Genomic DNA, 18539 nt, shown 5'->3' with positions numbered 1-18539 from the left:
CAGCAACACTCAACGGGGACAGGGGACAAAAACAGAAGTGAGGCAGATGAGTGGTGCTTGTGCCCCTCTGCAGAGGTGCAGCAGGAGATCCCCCCAGCATAAGGGTTCTCCTGTGCTCCCTTCCCTGGCCAGGAACTGCAGCAGTCCTAAGCGAGGCAACTGGAGGAAGCACCAGCCTCACTAACAGGGCAAGGCTTTGGGATAAGAGTTGCTGGCTCCAGTCACTCTAAGGCTGAAGATCCTAACCAGAGCTAGAGACATCAGAAGCATCTCCACAGTTCTCACCTTCATGTGCATGCTCAAATCAGAGTCAAAAAAATGCCCTTACATTCCTAAAACTCTTGCTGTGTCAGTTTTGGGGAGGAAGGGTACTCCCATTGACTCTTACCATTTTTAGCATGAAGGGCTATAATGAAAACTCAGAGTCAGTGTCTGTTATCTACCTCCATGGCTTTGGTGGTGCATCTCTTCTCAGCTGTCCAGGACATTCAGATCCTGGTGGATCCGAATCAGGACCAAATCAGGTGGGATCTCATCAAGAGAATAAATTGAAGACCCTCAGTACAACAAAACAGGGAAGACTGGCCCCAAGGAGGGCATTTATGAGAACATATTGTAGCCTCAAATCCCTGCACGAGCTGGTCACATTTGAGGCTTCTTCTCAGACCATTAGGAATACTCAGCAGACACCCTGAGTGGGGAGGTTAACATCAACCTCAGATAAAGTCCATCTGCCTTTTCTCCAGTCATTCAACCCTTTTGTAAGCTGAAGGCAGCCAGGACAGAAGATGCACATTTTTGGCATATGCATATACCCACTCTTTGATAATCCACTGTACAGCTACTCTGCCTTGGCCCTTGGGTAACCCTGAGCATCTTTTCTTGGGCTTAATTGGCCATCATAACCATAAGGCTCACAAGAAAAGTATTCCTCTGGTGGAGTGAGGACCCAAGAAATAGCACTTTTCTAACATGTGGCAGGTGTGCTGCTTTGTCACCACCCAAACCACCGCCCCACATGTGTGCACACACACACACAGTGCTGAGCCCATCTTTCACAAGGTAGACAGGCTGTGGCTACTTTCTGCTGATACTCAGCCTCAGAAAGTCAGAGCTGAACATCTACTTCTCCAAGGCTTAACCCCGTGAGCTCCATGAGTGGGGCTCAACCTCTTCCATACTGCAACCCTACTCCTGTCTTATAGAGGGTCAGAGGACTTGCAGCTCCCCAACACTCACTGGAGGTTCCTGATTTTCCTCTCCCCTTTTTCCACCCACCTAGGCTGCAAACACTCTTCTAGACTTGTTAATTATTCTGTGTACCTTTCCTTCGCAGGGAAAGAAGGCATTTTCATAACATCATGTCCAACACTGGCAGAGCAGAGCTGATTCCTCTTTTATGAAGGATTTGATCCAGAGCCAGAGAAGTCTCTCTTTCGCCTGATTCTTATTTTCCAGATTCAATTTATTCTTTTAAAGCTACACTCTTTATTCAGCAATATCTTCTAGATTTTGTCAGTGTGGGGAGATTTTATCAGCCTAAACTGGATTATGAGATTGAAAACTTTACTTTCACTTTACCGGTGAATATATGGATAGAAATTCCTTCCCTCCCTTGTTTTAGTTATGTTTTGGAAGAAGCTTAAATTAATCCAAAAAATCATTTATTCTAAAAGAATGTCTGCAGGGGACATAAACCAATAGTACCTTAATGATGCCTGTATGCTCATTTTGATTGCTTTAATGTTTCTAACTACAGTGGTAACACTTCTCCCATTTGACAAGTCAGGAAGACAGTTTGGCTCAACCAAGGAAGCTGGAGCATGGGTTATGGGAGATGTACATCACCTTCCAAAATGGCTTGCTCCTGCCAGCTTGGAAAAGAAAGGATGCTCTCATTGGCATTCTGTTATTTCAGCCTGTTCTTCCTTTGGGGCACTGATGGGGTAGCATTTTCAATGACTTTGCAGTGGCAATGAAAATGCTGCTACTGCCAGTTTTGGCAAGGAAACTTTGCGGGCATATGCATAATCACAGAACATAAAGTTGAAAGAAACCACAAAGAATGATCTCTGCTTTCCTTTTGGGAGAAGACAAGATCACTTCAGTGTGTTCATCCAAACTTCTCTTCAGGCAGAAGGCATTTATTCCTGTGCTTTATTACTGTACCACTAGTAAAGGCTTCTTAATGTCTAACCAGATCTTCCTTCTGTTTAAGCCAATTACATGTTGTCCTATGCTCCAGGAGACACAGCACTGATTATTTCTTCAAAGTGTGTCAAGGCCAATACAAATTTAACAGTAAACACTGGACTGTGAGTGAGGTATCTAAAGACTGACACTTATGTACAACTGGATGGAATCCACAGCCTGGACAATTTTTAAGGGGTCTCCATAGACAACATAAAGTGCTAAAATCTTCACTGTGGAAAATTTTAATCCAATTTGCTTAGATGGAAGAGAAAGATGTGAGCTTTTTCCTAATGCCTGCAAAAATGTGTTTCTCTTACATCCAGAAGAATGTTAATTCAGATCCCCGAATAACATAGTCTGAACTATAATTTAACTGGTAAGCAATAGATATTTATATCTTAGTAAATTTAATCCTAAGTATCAGACTCCATTTGAATGCTAGAAAGCTTTGAATTCAGTGCTACTTATTATCCACTAGAGATATCCTGAGTAGCAAAATGACCTCTGCTGGTGTTCTTTTCCAGCACATCCTATGAAATGGTACCTCCAGTCTCCAAGGAACAGGTCAGTGGGAAGAGGTTACACCCAGAGCTAACAGCACACCAAGCTAAAATCTACTCCTAATTCAAGAGCTGGGCTGGGGCTAACAAACTAGAGCGTAGTACTCCATGCCATTCATGGTGAAGCAGATGAGATCTTCCAGTGACTCGCTTCCAAAAGTCACTTCTGAAAAGCCAGCATCTCCTCCAACTGACAGTCCTATTTCTCCCTCTATCCCTCTGTGCCACAGATGCTCCTGTGTATTAAATCTGTGTATTTCATCTGTCCCCATACACATTCCTCTCCATTACATTAATTCTGCAGTGAGGACTGTAGAATTGTTCATGCCTTTCAGGAACATGTATTTGGTGAAGAGTAGAGTATGGCTGTACTTCCCTCCTATAACCCCCCCAGCCTCCACCAAACAGTGAGAAACAGCTTGAACCAGAGCTAGCATCTTCAATTTAAAAAGACCTCAGCAGATTGTCTTCCAGGAACTGGATGTGGGAAGTTTCTAGTCTCTCAGCTCCAAGACAGCAATTCCCAAGAGTTAGGCACATTCTTATAGCCAGACAAGTGTTTTGTCACCATGCTATTGACTGCTGAACTAAGACAGCCCATCTAAAACAGCAACAAGGGCAAGGGAAGGGAAAAACCCACAGAAGTCAACAGAGTAATGCTTCAGGTAAGTGTATCTTTGTAATCAGTTCAACTCCATTTTTAGTCTTAGACCCAGACTCTGTATGTGCTCAGGCCCAAACATAGAAAGCTCTTTATTTCCTTCTGGAAAACTCAGAACCTCTGTCTTTAAAAGTTAGTGGGCAAGGTCCTCTGGAGTCAGTGCTCTCTCCTCCTGGTTCATTCTCTAATGCCCTCTTTGATCACATCTCAATAAACTTGCCAGTGTCCTTCCTCTTCCCTTCCACCCACCATCTTAGAAGATCACCCCTTCCTAGCCACTGGCTCCCTCTGCTCCCAGGAAAGCACATCAGGTCTGATTTCTGTAGGCACCAGACTGAACACCTACTGTTTTCTGCAGAACCAGGAGCAGAGACAGGCGGAGCACGCACTTGTCCAAGCCCTGGAGGTTAGGACATTCATGAAAGTTAAGGTAAATTAACCAAAGATGTGAAATGAATGCACATGAATTAAAGCATGTCAAGACTTGCGTGGACATTCAGGAATAAAGTGACCTTGCTTTGCTTTTGTTTAATTGTCACCATAGTGAAATGAGGCCATTTTCCTTCTGTATCAGAGCACCCACAAAGAGGTTTAATACACTTCGACTTCTGTGCATTAACTCACACCTCACACTAATTTGTCTTAACTCCCCATGTAAACAAGCCCTCAGAGGAGTGGTTATTCCTCTCTCATGTGACAGTTCACTCTATCACAAAGTGAAATATGTTGAAGAAAACTATTTGCAGTGAATTTTCCCTCAGTTCTGCCTGCAGTGACATCTTTGTTGTGAATTGCTGCAGAACTTCTCCCTCTGCCTAAGCTTGTCTGCTTTTTTCATCGTTAAAACACCTATATTTGGACAGCTTATAATTAGTAAAGCAGCATCCCTCTACCAGGCAGATAGGGAACTGCTGGTCTGGTCTACAGGTGGGGTATGGAGGTGATGTAGGGAGATTAACTGTTGGGCTCAGGGTCACACAGGGTATCTTCAGCTCAGCATAGAAATTGTCTAAACCCAGGCCTATTTTGCCCCTGGAAATGTCTTTTCTTCTCCCTTCAGTGAATCCTCATTAGAAATAGTTGATGAGCTTCTTCAAACCTCAGGATCACACCAGTTGTGTGGGAAAGAAAAAAATTACTGCCACTGCCAACAACTCCCATGCAGGGACAAATCTTTTCCTCTCCCCCCTTCTCCTCCATCCCCCCTTTTTACTTAGGAGCAGTAGGAGACCTTCACATTAAGACACTGAACCCATCACAGTTGGATGAGACAAAGCTGGAGTGAGAAGGGAGGTGATGGAGGCTGAGACAATGTATTTTTAGTCATTTCAATGAATTATGGAGATGTGAAGTTGATAATTTATTGAAGGAGGGAAACGGGGGACTCTATGTAAATGTTTTCAGATGAATAATTAATGTGGCTTTCTAGCATCAGGGGGTCTTTAATTAAAGCCTCTGTTAAACAAGGCAAGGCAGACGGGCCCATCTCCTTGCAGCAGCTAATTGCACCTTTCCCATGTACAGATACGATTCAGAGAGGAAGCATCATTTGCATCAATAAAGAAGGACAGATCCTACATATCACGAGTGGCAAGAGGCTGCGGAGACCAGCTCAGTGACCCCAGGGCTGAGGTAGTTTGCATCACATTTTAAATTAGCTTGGCATACAGGACAAACGAGGGGGTCTGGGGAAGAAAGGATGGAAGGGGCACTCCGGCCACAAGGCTTTGAGGAATGCAGAAACCCGAGGTTCAGACTGGACATTAGGAAAAAATATTTCACAGAAAGAGTGGTCAGAGAGTGGAATAGGCTGCCCAGGGAGGGGGTGGAGTCCCCATCCCTGGGTGTGTTTAAGAGTCGTTTAGATGAGATGTTGGGGGATGTGGTGTAGGGGAGAACTTTGTAGAGTAGGGCTGATGGCTGGACTCGATGATCCCAATGGTCTTTTCCAACCTGAATGGTTCTGTGATTCTATGATTCTGTGAAGAGAGACCTACTGACGGGGTTATCCAGGCTCTTGCTGTCACTGCGTGATCCATTTGCTTTCCAAAAGCCTGTCCCTTCCCATGCTCTCCTCCCCGTCCCGTGGTGAAAGATGGGTTGACAGCAAAGGGGAGTGCAGCAATAAGGCAGCGTTCTCAGGGTGGAGTGACGAGGCAAACCTGTGCCTTCCCACTACCCCGCTGCTATCCTTAGCCCCAGCATCCTCCAGAGGCACTGTTCCCTCGGGTGAACATCGCACCTGGGCTCTCCCTTCCCGCAGGGATTTCACAGCTGATGGGGAGGGGATGAAGGTTCTCTGTGGGCTTCAGTCAGAACAGAGCATCCCCTCCCTCTGGTGCCGCATGACGGTGAGACAAAATGAAGCCTTCTCCCTCACAAGGGTTTGGCTTCCCAGGAGGTCTATGATTATCCCAAGGGAAAGTATAGAACCATGACAGCTTTAGGAATCAGAATGAGACAATTAAAGAATGACAGAAACTGCCCCAGTTAATATCACTGAGGACCTTCTAGGATAATCCCAAATTTGGCTTCTTTAAACCCCTGAGGAAGAGCAAGTAAGTTTCTGAATGGGGGACAAAGTCGCATTTTCTTGGAGAAGGTTCTCTAAATTAGACACAGATTGAACAGTTTTAACACCTTGGCAAAGAAGCAGCAGCCCACATTTTTTTATTCATTTTTATAACCAGTAACAGTCATAATAACATTATAAAGTGAGGAGGGAACAAAGAGACAGCTGAAAGTCTTTTTAATAGAAAGGGTTAAATCTAAAGTAGGCTAAGCAGGTTCCCAAAGCAAATATTTCCAAATACGGAAGATAATAACATTTTTCTTTCCTGCACTGCCAAAGATGGGGCTGAAGGAGACCTAAACGGGTTACCCAGTCCATGCCAGTCATCTGTGAGAGAGGTTTGCTTAACCTGTTGCAGTTATCTCCCCACTTTCTGAAGCCATACTTGAGGCACTCCCTTTTGGCACTGAGCACAGACAACCTGGAGAGCATCCCCCTCAAGAAAGGTCTCTCTGTTCTCCACAAACACCTCAGTTTTCAGGAAAACACCAAATCTTAAGGATTTGGGAGCACGCGTTTTCTGTTGGCCCACACCAACGCTCTTGACAGGTCTGACGAGCGCCTGCGAGCTCAGCGAAGGTTTCCTGCTGGTTTGTGGAGGCAAAAACCGCAAAAAAAGTCTTGGAGGTTGCACTCGGAAGCCCCTGCGAGCAGCTACGAGGCTCTGCTGCTCTCTGCTGGGAAATGCGGGTAGAGCCCTAGCAAGAGGCTGTACTGGGTGAAGAGCTGGATGGTCTGGCTTGGTCTCTGCACACAAATTCTCAGGGCTGACTGTAGGAAAACAGACACCTTGGTTCAGTGTCCTCCTCAACGTCACTGGAAGCGGGCCCACGTCAAGGCTGCTGGTGTAGGAGCAGTCTGGGCACAGTTCAGGAGCCCCAGCCCTCCCTACCTCATGCAGGAGCCAGCCTTCTCCACATTGCCCTGTTGCACTTACACTTGCTCTCCTCCCAGCCTGTAATGCATTTACTTTCTCAACAACCCTCTGGAGAGAGGGCAGAGCAGTTCCCCCACAACACAGGTAAGGAACCAACATGCAGGGCAACTGTGTGACTCTGCCAGAGACACAGAATCACAGAACCATCTCGGTTGGAAATGACCTTGAAGATCATCCTGTCTAACCATGAACCTCACCCTGACCATTCCCAACTCCATCAGATCCCCCAGTGCTGGGTCAACCCGACCCTTCAACCCCTCCAGGGATGGGGACTCCCCCCCTGCCCTGGGCAGCCCATTCCAAGATTTCTCTTCAAAGGCCTCTGCCGCTTCCTCACAGCCTGATTTTTTGATCATTGCTCCGTGCCACAAAGCTGCTCTTTGCTCTCCAGAGCTCAGGAAGGCTTTAACTACGTCTGGCTGCAACTGTGCAGAACCACAGGTCAGAGATTCTTGGAGCCAGAGTGTGCAGCGAAGTGCGAGGCCACGGCCTCCAGTATGGGCTGCGCTGCAGCAGCCTCATGGATCATGCAGCAGGTGAGCTTGCCGCTCCAGCCAGCAACCTCAGCCCAGGAGAAAGCCTGAACCCTGACAGCAGTTCCAGCACGAAGGAGGGGGAAAAATTCCCCAGCCTGGTGCTGACCGGGGCCCTCTGCCCCCTTAAGCAGTGACATTTAATTTTCTGATGTGTTTCATCTCATGCATCTCATTACGATTTTCAAGTATCAGATGAGGTGACAGGATTTTAAGACAGGCTTTTTCAGGATTTGACTATTTTATATATATATTCACAGCTCAATAAAATAAGAAAAAATATTCAAAGTGAACAGACTGTGGAAAGTGATTTGTTCCAACTCTTCACTGCAGACTTGCAAGAAACCAATCAAAGAGGCTCAGGAGTGGTTTGAGCGTAATTTATTAACCCAAAAGGGGCCGCATTGTTAACCAACATTATTTATAGTGAACAGCTCAACCATCTCTACTGAACAACTGTGTGATACTGCAGGGACAAATGCAATGAGTTACTACACAGATAGGACAAAACCAGCAGCAGATCTTTGTTACAGCTGTTAGAAAAAGTGTCCCCAGGAGACAGACACTGAATCTCTAATAGCTATCTTATTTCTCTGACAATTTATTTAAGTTTTAACTTAACAGCAGGAATGATAGCCACAGTTACACAGTGACTCCCAATAAAGGAGCGTATTGCTGATCTGCAGCTGGTGTTTTCTTATTTATTTCAAAGTCTTTAAGTTCCAGACTTAGCATATGGTGCCATATAAATAATGATATAATAATACGTTTTTGCTTTTCATGTGCCTGGATAGAAAAAAGCTATGTGATTTATGTTACATGAGCATTGTATTTAAGGCATTATTTGGCTCAGAATTTTTAATGCATTTAAAAATGCATCTTCTGCTTTTTGTAATCTGTTCTTTTGAAAGAATAAACAGAGCAGTGATGTTTATTTAATGGAGTAATTCATCTTACTTCCTCGAACAAAATCCTAGCTTTCCAGCCCCAGCAGCCAGTTCCCTGCAGTAGGCAGTGGGGTTGGAAATGGAGAGATCTGCTGTTTACCAATGAGGCACAGATGAAAGGAAGACACGGGGTTCAAGATTTACCCACAGCAGGATGTTATTTGAAGCCAGCAGGCAGCTGAGAACTGCTTAGTCCCGTTCAGCAAAGGATGGGGAGGAGAAACCCATGGGAGAAGTTCTGCAGGGAGTTGTGCTATGGAGAAAACAGCACTGGGATGGCTCGGCACAAAACTACCCATACGCACACAACTGAAAGCAGGTGCCTGCTTCAGCTGTAACTGTAACCGCAGTTATTAGAGCACACACTGCCTCCCTGAAGTATGACAGGGGTGTATGTAACAGTTTACAGCTTTCCTTTCAGACCCTTGATAAACTAGCTCTGTGAGCATTACAGCTGTGCATGGCAGGGAGGATCTAACTCACGCCTCAACTGTTTCTTGACATTGCTGTCTTAGTTTCCAGACTGACTGGCAGCAAGACCTCATCAAGCAGAAACTTCTTCACAGCTACAAGGGTTGAAAATGTGAGTTTAAACATGCACAGATCGCTGCAGAACAAACAGATTTTTTCTAACAGGTGTACGAGGCAAACCAGTGAATATTCTGTCTACAAACTTAGGCCTGCTCCATTGGTCCACAGCTCCTGGAGGAAGTATGTCAGGGTCCACAAATCAAAGACTGACAGTCCCAACCACCAGGCAGTATACTGTACCCTCTCCCATCTGTGGAGGCTGAAGAATTCAGATCATCAAATCTCCCTGAGAGTCTACCCCACCTAAGACCCTTGAACAAGTTTATAGATTTTACCCAGCATCTTTCAAGATCTTTCCAAGTGAACACAGACCAAAAAAACCTCCACGCTCAAAAAGCCAGCAGCCCCATGCTGTCTGGGATCATCACAATCACATGGGAAAGTGAGAGAGGCAAGATGGGCTCAAAGGAGTTGAGTAATGGCCTGACATCACATGAACGCAGACAGCAGCAGTGCGAGACGATCTGAGTGGTCAGCGTGGCTGAGGATACAGACAATGCCTGTCACTGGGCTAGTACTGCAGCAATGAGGAAGCCTCTTTAAGAAGTCAACAGCATAACCTGAAAAACACACACACAGAGCTGCTTTGAATGGAAGTTACATCTGTTAGTTTAGCACAGGTTTTGAAGTCCTGTATCTTCCTCTATCTCACTCCCCCATCAAGCCCCATAGCAGTTTCAGCCACTCAAGTTTCAATCCCAGCTCTTGTCACAGTGGAGCATGAACCAGAGTATTTCAGAAGTTGGTTACTGTGGTAACCCAGCACAGCTTTCATCTTTATTCTTTTCATCTCCTCTTTGGAGGAAACTGTCAATCTGTTTATTTGCTTTTTCTGATGAGTTCATCATGCAGCACACCATCAGGATCTATGTTAAGCTGAGGAGAAAGTAACTCTCACATGAATGTACATGTAAGTATTTCTCTCAGCACTCTACTACCCTACCTCTTGCTTCCCTGCTTCTCTTTACAAGCTGACATGTGCTTTTCCATCTGAGCCTCTGTGTACAACCTGTCTCTGCCTTTCTCCTTCAGGCCTCCCACAGTATTTACTAACAGGACAAGAGCAAATGGCTACACTTGGGCTTGTCTGCATCCTTTAGAGGAGCACGGTCAGGCTGAAAACATGCTGGAATTCACGGTGAAGTGACTCGGATCCCTACAAAGCGAAAAGTCGGTGGCAGGCTGGGCTATGGGCAACCCTCACACCCTTCCCTCTACCAAGCAACCCCTCAATTCTACCAGGCCACAAGCGGCCGGAGGCCCCTCCCAGAGAACTCGCTGGCTGCTGACACGCACCAAGAGCCCTCTGTGACTACTGCGGGGGTAGGATGGAGCCGGCGAGGGGGTGGCCACCAGTCCCAGCCTCAGGCCCCGGCCCCGGCCCAGGCCACCGCGCCCCCTCCCCACAAGGCACTTCCGCCCTAACCCAAGATGGCAGCGCGGCACTCGCTGCCCACGTGACCACGGCGGCACCGCCTACCGGCACCAGGAGGGGCGGTTGCCCTGGCAACCTCCCCGGCATCTTCCGCCTACGGCCAGCGACGAGCAGCAGAAGAGGCCAGCGCCGGTGGGAGGCGAAGCGCAGCCTTGCCCTGCCCTGCGCTGCCGACTCCGAGGGCTGGTGAGGGAGAGCGGCCCCGGCAACCTCTTCCCCCCGCGCACAGCCAGCCCCGGGGCTTCCCCCACGCCTTTTGAGACTGCGCTGTGTCCCCCCCCCCCCCCCCCCCCTCCCGAGAGCCCCGTCTCGGCCTCCTCTGCCCTCAGGCCTCCGCGGCCTACTGCCTCCTCCCGCCTCCCAAATGAAGCGTCCTGAGCTCCCTGCCCACAACCCAACTACAGGGATGGGTGCTGGTCCTGCCCCACCTCTGGCCTCCCCCCAGCACTCTGCTTCAGGCAACACAGCTACAACGAGGAACCTTCAATCAGCCATCCTGCCTCCTCGGTCCCAGGCAGTTTGGGGATGAGGGGGAGAAATGGGGCAGGACCCTGCTTGAACTCAGTCACAGGACTAGGAATGGGAGCGTGGGGCATGGATACAGCATAGTCCGCAGCTCAGGGGTGAGATGAGTGAAGCTTATCCAGATTTCAGCTGCTTGCTGTCAGGGAGCAAGACCAGAGCTGTGCCAAGCAGGAAAACAAGCCAGGAGCTAAAGGCACCTGCAGCACAGGCAGGACAGTGCCCTTAACTAACAAGCACTTGGGCAGGGTGCTTAAGAGGTCTCACTAACAGTCCCAGACAGGGCAAAAGCAGTGAGTCAGGTCTGGGTCCATCCAAGGGAGTCCAGAGACAAAACTACCTACAATATACACTTAGAGTCCCCCTGGGAAAACCAGTCCGTAAGTGAAGATCTTAGACAAGTGGAGACAGGTATACCTTCTGCATAGCTCAGACCAGGTCTGAAGGCTTGGGCCTGAGCTTAAATGGAGTTCCTGGCTCATGGGCAGAAGGTGTGGGTGAGACCAGTCACAGAAATTTCAGCCTGTTAGTGCATGCTCTTAAGAGGGGCTGCAACATATGCACAGAAGGACGCAGTAATGTGAGTTATCTGGTCTGCAGGGCTACATGTTTAAAATATTATTTGTTCTTTATTTGTTACACATTTTAGCAAGAGCCCAACGATCATTCAGAATCTGAAGTGAAGGAATCTAGCATACCACCAGCTGTTGAACCACCTGAGGACAAGACACCTCTAGTTGAATCCCTGTCATCACTGGATGACTTACCTTGGGTGAAAACACCAGCATCTGCAGACCAGCCATCTGTAGTGGAACTGCCAGTGTCTGCAGACCAGCTGGTTATTGAGAAACCACCAGGTTCTGAGGACCAGTTACCTGTCATTGAATTTCCCTCATCCAGAGGGAACTCACACAAGATCAGATCACCTGCCAAGTTTCAAAGTCGAGATGTACATGTCTGACTCTGCACAGACTGGCAGCGAAACACCTGAGGCTGGGTCATCGGCAACTGTAGTCAAGCCAGCAGAGACTACATGCGAAATATTGGAGCAGCCAATGGTATATGAAGACCCCTTTGAAGTCTCCATTAAGTACATGGAGAAACATAATATTCTGCAGATATTTCAGGTGAAATATCCTTTTTATTCTTCTCCCTCCAGAGGCTTCCTTGAGAAGCTGGGCCTAAACTTAGCTTGGACCAAATTATTCCTCCCCCAGATCCCTCTTTGTCCTGTGCTTTTTTAAGCATAAACTTAAGCAAAGCAGTAGAAAAGGATCCTTGATCATCTTTGGGGTTTGAAAGAGATGCTTGCTTTTTAAGATGCAGCTAGTGTTGAAGCAGAAAGTGCAGCCACCCATCTACCCAAGGATCAATACTTCTTTCCTTCTGTCTCTCTCTGTTTCAGGAGATCACAGAAAAACTGGTGTACCACAAGCCTGATGACCCCTTGCAGTTCATGCTGCTGCAGGTATGGTGTCTTCTTGGGGCTCAGTGGGGAATGTCTGTTGGGGCCGCAGCAGAAATCGAGCTATGCTGAGCACACCAGAAACATGGTCAACTCGTGACTATTTATCTTACTGTGTCTGCTCACTTGGGAGGAGGAAAAGCACAGAGCAAGAGCAAAGTGCCCAGGGTGCAAGGAACCACATGTGCTCTAAAAGGAGAGGGAAGAGAGGTGTGGGAGGGCGGGTGTGTGGAAAAGCTGGGTGTGAGGGACAGAATGGGGTGGATGTGCTCCAGAGGACTGTTATTTGAGAGGTGAAGGAAGCTTAGGGACAGAGGTAGGGCCCCTCTCTCTTCCTGTGACCCTTCTCAAGCTCCCTCTGTCCCACACACCCCTGTTCAGGAGAGCTGTCTCTGCTGATCCTGCAGGGTTTTAACACACAGGTGATAGTTTGGGAGTGAGTTAGAAGAAGTGTGGGGAGCTCCTTGGGGAAAGGAGGAGGTTAGAAGAAAGAGCAGACAGAGAAAGAGAGTCTTTTCCTTCAGTGCCCTCTAGTCAGTCAGGGGAAGCACCATCTTGGCAATTTGCTGCGAGGTTCGTGCTGTACTGAATGCAGAACCAGCAGAGGAATGGCAAGGTCAGTTCTGGGCACCAGTGGTAATAGACTCCCAGATGATCCTTTTCCTTTTGCCCAGGTGCAGTCTATGATGAATGCCAGGCAGGCAAAAATGGAGGGAATATTGGAAGAGAATGAAGGTACCGACGTGTTTCTGGAAGAGGTCCCGTGCACTCCTTTTGACTCCTACTGACCTTGCTATTGTGGTATCGCATGGGGCCTTCACAGCAACATGCTTTTGTAATCGTTGGCAGTAACTTGGAACAGGTCTGCTTGTATCTCTGTTTCCTGATTTTTTCTGTTCCGTGGGCTTGTGCTTCCCCTTGGGTTTAAATCCTGCAACCAAGTATTGGTTTGGACACACAAACTCAAATCTCAAAGTGTGTGTGGACCTGCATGCACATACAGCACATCTTGAAGAGGCAGGGTTACTGAACTCTGCAGTCTCTGCATACAAATGCATAAATCCCACATTTAGGCCACCTGTAGATTCTGCTTTTCTGTGCAGGGAAACTTCATGTCTCAAACAATGCAAGCACAAAAGCAAATAGAATTAAAAAGCAGCCCTGGATGACCCACAGTCCTCTCTTTTTTCATGATGCATTGGTGGCTTACTGTCTCCAGCTATGCAGCAGCACCAGTGCCCATCTCATACTTTGAGAGGCTGGGTCTGTGGCTTTCCTACTGCCCCCAGGGCTCCTCTGATGCAAGAAGCTGTCTCTCTGCCTCTTCCACACACTGGACGCAGCTGCTTCACCCTTAATTATCCCTGCTGGGTTCCAACCACTCTGCTTTTTGGGGTTGCCCTGCTTATATCATTGCAAGTACAGTGTGTATTTTGATAAACTGAAGCAACAGTTGCATGCACCCTCTGGGGCTTCAGAAGGCATTGTCACTCAGGAATGTGGGAGGTGAATAAAACCAAACCAACAAACAAAAAAAGCACTGGTAGCCCAGGAAATTCAGAGTCAAGGTACACTTTGCAAAGACGTCATTCAAACTGCTTTTGATTCTCAAAACACTCACAATCCTCATTTTTGTACTATCCAAGTGTCTGTTTCTTTCCCTGTAAAGAAAGATGGTCTTTATTTTTCTTGTCTCTTGCCTGAAGATTATTGAAAATGTGCAACAGAGCATACTGTTATTTTGGCTTCATTTCATCTGTATGTGCAGTAGATGCCAGAAAGTTTTTTGTCGCTACAGACTTTTCTCTTTTTTAGGCAAGTGCTCTAATTTTCTGATGGATGGTAGTGTATTCCCAAATGACTGTCCCTATGTCTATGAAGAGAGCACCATAGAAACTTATCTTCCATCTATCTAATTTCAGCTAGAAGTCTGATGATTAGGTTGTGTGATACGCCACAGCAGAGCCTGAGCCCAGAGAGTCTGTGAATAACAGAGGCAAATATTTGGCACACAAATTCTGTGTCTGAAAAAAGTTGCCTTTCTACCTAAGGTTCTCAAAAAAGATGAGTTAACTCATGTGTTTCCAGGTTAAAGGCAGATAATCACCCCTGTCATTCACAGGACAGGAAGGTTTTCAAGGTTATTGTGAGCCTAAAGATGGCTCAAGATTCAGACAAAATCTTCATGGGTTTTATAAGAAGTTTGATGTAGACTTAGGCACCTAGGTCCTGCAGTGAGATGCTTTGGAAAGCCTTACTTTCTTCAGCAACTGGAAGAATTGGACACTTAATGATAACAGACTGTTTTTGATCCTGATATATTTTTGATCAAGAATTTATAAGCATCCCTGTGTACACATGCCCTGTGAATGTGAAAGAAGTGCTAATGCACCTCTGTGAAACAGGGAATGCATGGAAGATTAAGATAGTGGCCGAAGTCTTTTCACTTCTATGGTGACTTGTTTTCCAAAGAGATGGAGAAGTTGGCATGTCTTTGAATTTTCTTGTAGAACAGGATTAGGGTGCTTTTGGGTACAGCCTTAGCTGTGAATTTCCTGCTTCTATCATTTGTTTATTATATTTTGTTGTTCTCTTTTACTTATGAAAAAACTTTGGGCTTGTAATATGTTCTCGGACTATAGGTCTGTGCCCTCGACTTCATGTCAGCATTAAGGGAGTTATGCAAGGAAATATCCTTAATTTCTCTTTCAGATGAGTTGAAGTGAGATGGAAAGTAGCCTTCTTACAGATGACAGAAGTTTTGCAAGAGAGGCCCTACCCAGTGTTCCTCAGCAATCTTGGGGCCAAAATTTTCCTTTCGTGGCCTGGCCACCCTATCTCATGCTAATAAATTTGCTCCATGGTAGCAAGAAGTCTTCCACAGTGCATGTAAGAGAACTGATCAGATCTGAGCAAGGGCTTTGACCTTGGGGAACTCATCATGAGCTGAGGAGAAATGTCACCTCCTTCTCCTCAAGCATCTCAAATGTTTGGATTGTGTTTTGAACTGCATTTTTTCAAGGGAAAAAGTCCCAGAACTTAGTTTAATGAAAACAAAAAAGCATCCTCCAGAAGGTGTGCAGGTTATTGTGTTTAACCTAGCGCCACACAGCTGTCCTTTTGATTTGCTTCAAAAAAATACAGCATGGCTTTAGAAAAATCCTACCTCACGTTAAGGCACTAATGCACCACTGCTGTTTGTGTGTATGAAGGCTTTTCTGTGGTGAAGAAAAGGAGAAAAGTTATGTTTAAAATGACAACATTTATTGTAGTCTTAATTCCAGAATGACTGTCCCTTTTCCATAATTTCTTTCCCAAACCATTGGATCTGTGTTTCTTCTTCATAAGTGGACATTTATCAACATGACATTAAACTGTCATTAAATTTCTTGCCTTGGGTGCTCTGAAGGAATTAACAGTTGAGTATGTGTAACCGAAACTATTCCATATAAGTCCTTATAGCACACTAGTCACAGTATATTTGAATGTCCTCCAGTAGTGTGCTAAGCAACGTGCTAACATCTGTTGTTTGTTCTTTCTCCTCTCCACAAGGGACATATGTCTGTGCACTGAAGTGCATTCTTTTCAAAAGGGTGGTTTGTTTTTTTACCCACACCTGTGTACTGCTGCGTGCTTGTAATGGATAGGGATAGGTCATGGAGTGGAAGGTGAGGAGGTTGGAGGCAGTTTGTAGTTCCCAAGGGTGATTCCTCTGTAGTTTGAGCTGGGCACTGAGAAAGTGCAGTATTTTCCCAGGCGAGATTTTTTGTTGACCCATGGACTGGCACAGAAGCGTGACATCCAGTTCAGCTGCCAAATAGCTTGATCTTGTGGTGTGCAGACCGTTTCTGTTATGAACCTTGTCCTCCCCCAGAAGCAGGATGTGGAGGGGCCAAACAGAAGGAAAGTGTACTCAAGGTGTCTTTTGGATCAAAATGTCAGTTTCTTTTACTTCCATCTCTGTACGGAACTTAAAATGACTCAGATGGCCCAAGCAATACTAAAGTTGCCTGTGTACTGCGACCAACTGATGAAAAAAAAAAGGTTGTAACTGTTGATTAAAGATCCTTTGAAAAGTTCAGAGACTGCTCTGCTTCTTAGATAGGCAGAGGGCAGAACAGGATAGCTCTTCAATGGCCAACTACTTACAGCATGAGACATTTCACTGTGACTCACTGGATATGAATCATTGCTACATAACACCAACGTTTAATGCCACTGATTTCAAAGTTTCACAATCACGTGAAACTCAAAGTAGGCAGCAGCAACTATTCAGAGCTTGCATGTCTGAAATGGAAGAAACTAACCTCTGGGTAGAGCCTGACAAAGAGCTTCACGCAAGACAGACCTCAAGCTGAAGAATATGGGAGAATGTGGGAGTGCTTAGAAAGGGAATATACTGGGGCAAATTGATCAAACCCTGTCTGACATGCCTTCAGGTTGTATTCAAGGAAAAGCTTCTCTTGACCATTCTTTCCACCAGATGAAATGCAGAAGAAAAAGAAGAAACATTCCCTTAAGGTCAGGCATCAATATCCATGGCTGCATTCCTTTTATGGGACCTCCTTCATAGACAACATTGATGTAGCAGCATCACCAAAAGTTTGTGGCCATGTCTCAACATGCACAAATGAAAAGGGGAACCTTGAGTTGTTGAAGTGGCATGGGTTGGATCAAGTCGAGTCACTTGCCGTCTTCTCCTGGGGAAAGATGGTGGGCTGGAATGTCACTGCAGAACAGCTGATGTTAGGCAAAGCAATCCCAAGAGATTTCTATACGCATAATTCAAGAGTGGAAACGGACTGCAGACACTGCAGGAGTTGGTCTGTATTACAAATGCCTGGTCGGAATGAATGGAGCAGCTCTTCCTTTCTCCCTCAAGGAGACCATCTCAGACCAACAACTCAACTCCTTACAGGAGGGAAGACCTCGCTCACCCTCCTTTGTCCAGACCATCAGGCACTAGGAAGGTCATTTCTATGGCATATTCATCCAGGAGTCTGGGGTAAACTTTCTATCTTCCAGTGCAGAAAATAGAAGAAACTGCCAGTGTCATTTCATAAACTGCAGTGAAATAATACCAAGGAAGAAACAAACTATGAGATGGACTCACTGGCATTTTTTTGCTGTTACTTACTTAGAGAGCAAAATTCGCCTCTTGTTCATGTCACTCATTAAAGTTTCAAGAGATAGATGAACACGGGGCTACACAGAGCTGGACTAATGAAGGTGCACCAGCTCTCTAGCACATTTCATAAAGTAAAAAGGTAGTCAGTGTAGCTGTGGGAGTGCAACACACAGTTTACACTGGCCATGAAAACTTCACTATAGACTTACAAGCTTTTAAGGCAAATGTTTTATTTGGAATCACCTGGTCCAACACTTAAAAATTCTTCTTATGAACTAGGAGCCAGGATCCACATTATGGTTAGGGAATTTGTAAGAACAAGAGGTGACCTCTGTCCTTCCTCCTTCCTATCCCTCAGTTTATCTTCTAGTATAAAACAGGAAACAGAGGTGAATGAAGACGTGGAATAGCACAGCTGTTTATTAATGGGAAAAATGCATGTCATACCAGCCCTTGAAGAAAAACAGTTCCCACCTTGAGGAGCTTTTGGTGTTTGGACAGATAAGTAGATATTAGGGAGAAGGCTATATTAAATGCAGTCAAGTGCTCAGAGAGCCAAAGATTTTTAACAGTCACTCAAAGTTGCATAAACACTGTGATCACCACAGGAGTCCCTTTGAAGAGCAGTGATGACTGCTCTATCCCGCTATTGTTTAAGCATCCCCTTGGGTCTAGCATAATATCCTTTCTCTTTGCAAGCAGATTCAGGGGAGGACAGTGTTGCCAGTTTGCTGAAACCCCACAGTATTGAAAGCAAGTACTGCCTAGTGGAGAACTCAGCTTTTGGCACTGTTGTTTAAATCCTTGGTAGCGTAACAGCTGTCTTGAGAGTCTCCTTGACCACGGAATGATGCCGTGATGCTGACACATGTTTGACATGGCAGACAGGAGTGCATATGGGAGAAGCTCAGCCTGTTGCTGGGAGTAACAGCTCCCTACTTTTTGCCCTTTTAGATGTCTAAATGTTTCCAAATGAAGAGCAAAGCACTTTAGGA

General features: G+C 46.1%; 1 protein-coding gene across 1 annotated transcript; it reads left to right on the top strand.

Annotated features, from left to right (window-relative positions):
* The first annotated feature begins 10517 nt into the window (after positions 1–10517).
* Positions 10518–17093, top strand: TEX55 (testis expressed 55). Its single transcript, XM_074927952.1, has 4 exons — positions 10518–10615; positions 11601–12078; positions 12357–12419; positions 13091–17093. Exons 2-4 carry the CDS (start codon positions 11899–11901, stop codon positions 13202–13204), a joined length of 357 nt encoding a protein of 118 aa, XP_074784053.1. The 5' UTR covers positions 10518–10615; positions 11601–11898; the 3' UTR covers positions 13205–17093.
* Positions 17094–18539: the final 1446 nt, after the last annotated feature.

The sequence above is a fragment of the Athene noctua genome, chromosome 1 (assembly GCF_965140245.1).
Source record: "Athene noctua chromosome 1, bAthNoc1.hap1.1, whole genome shotgun sequence".
NCBI lineage: Eukaryota > Metazoa > Chordata > Aves > Strigiformes > Strigidae > Athene > Athene noctua.
Note: the sequence above shows the minus strand (reverse complement) of the source record. Positions and strands in the feature narration are given on the sequence as shown.

Excerpts from the sequence above, each read along its gene's own strand:
- TEX55 (XM_074927952.1), top strand. The coding sequence starts at position 11,899 with ATGTACATGTCTGACTCTGCACAGACTGGCAGCGAAACACCTGAGGCT. Across the intron at positions 12,079-12,356 it reads ATATTCTGCAGATATTTCAG|GAGATCACAGAAAAACTGGT; the intron begins GTGAAATATCCT and ends TCTCTGTTTCAG. Across the intron at positions 12,420-13,090 it reads TGCAGTTCATGCTGCTGCAG|GTGCAGTCTATGATGAATGC; the intron begins GTATGGTGTCTT and ends CCTTTTGCCCAG.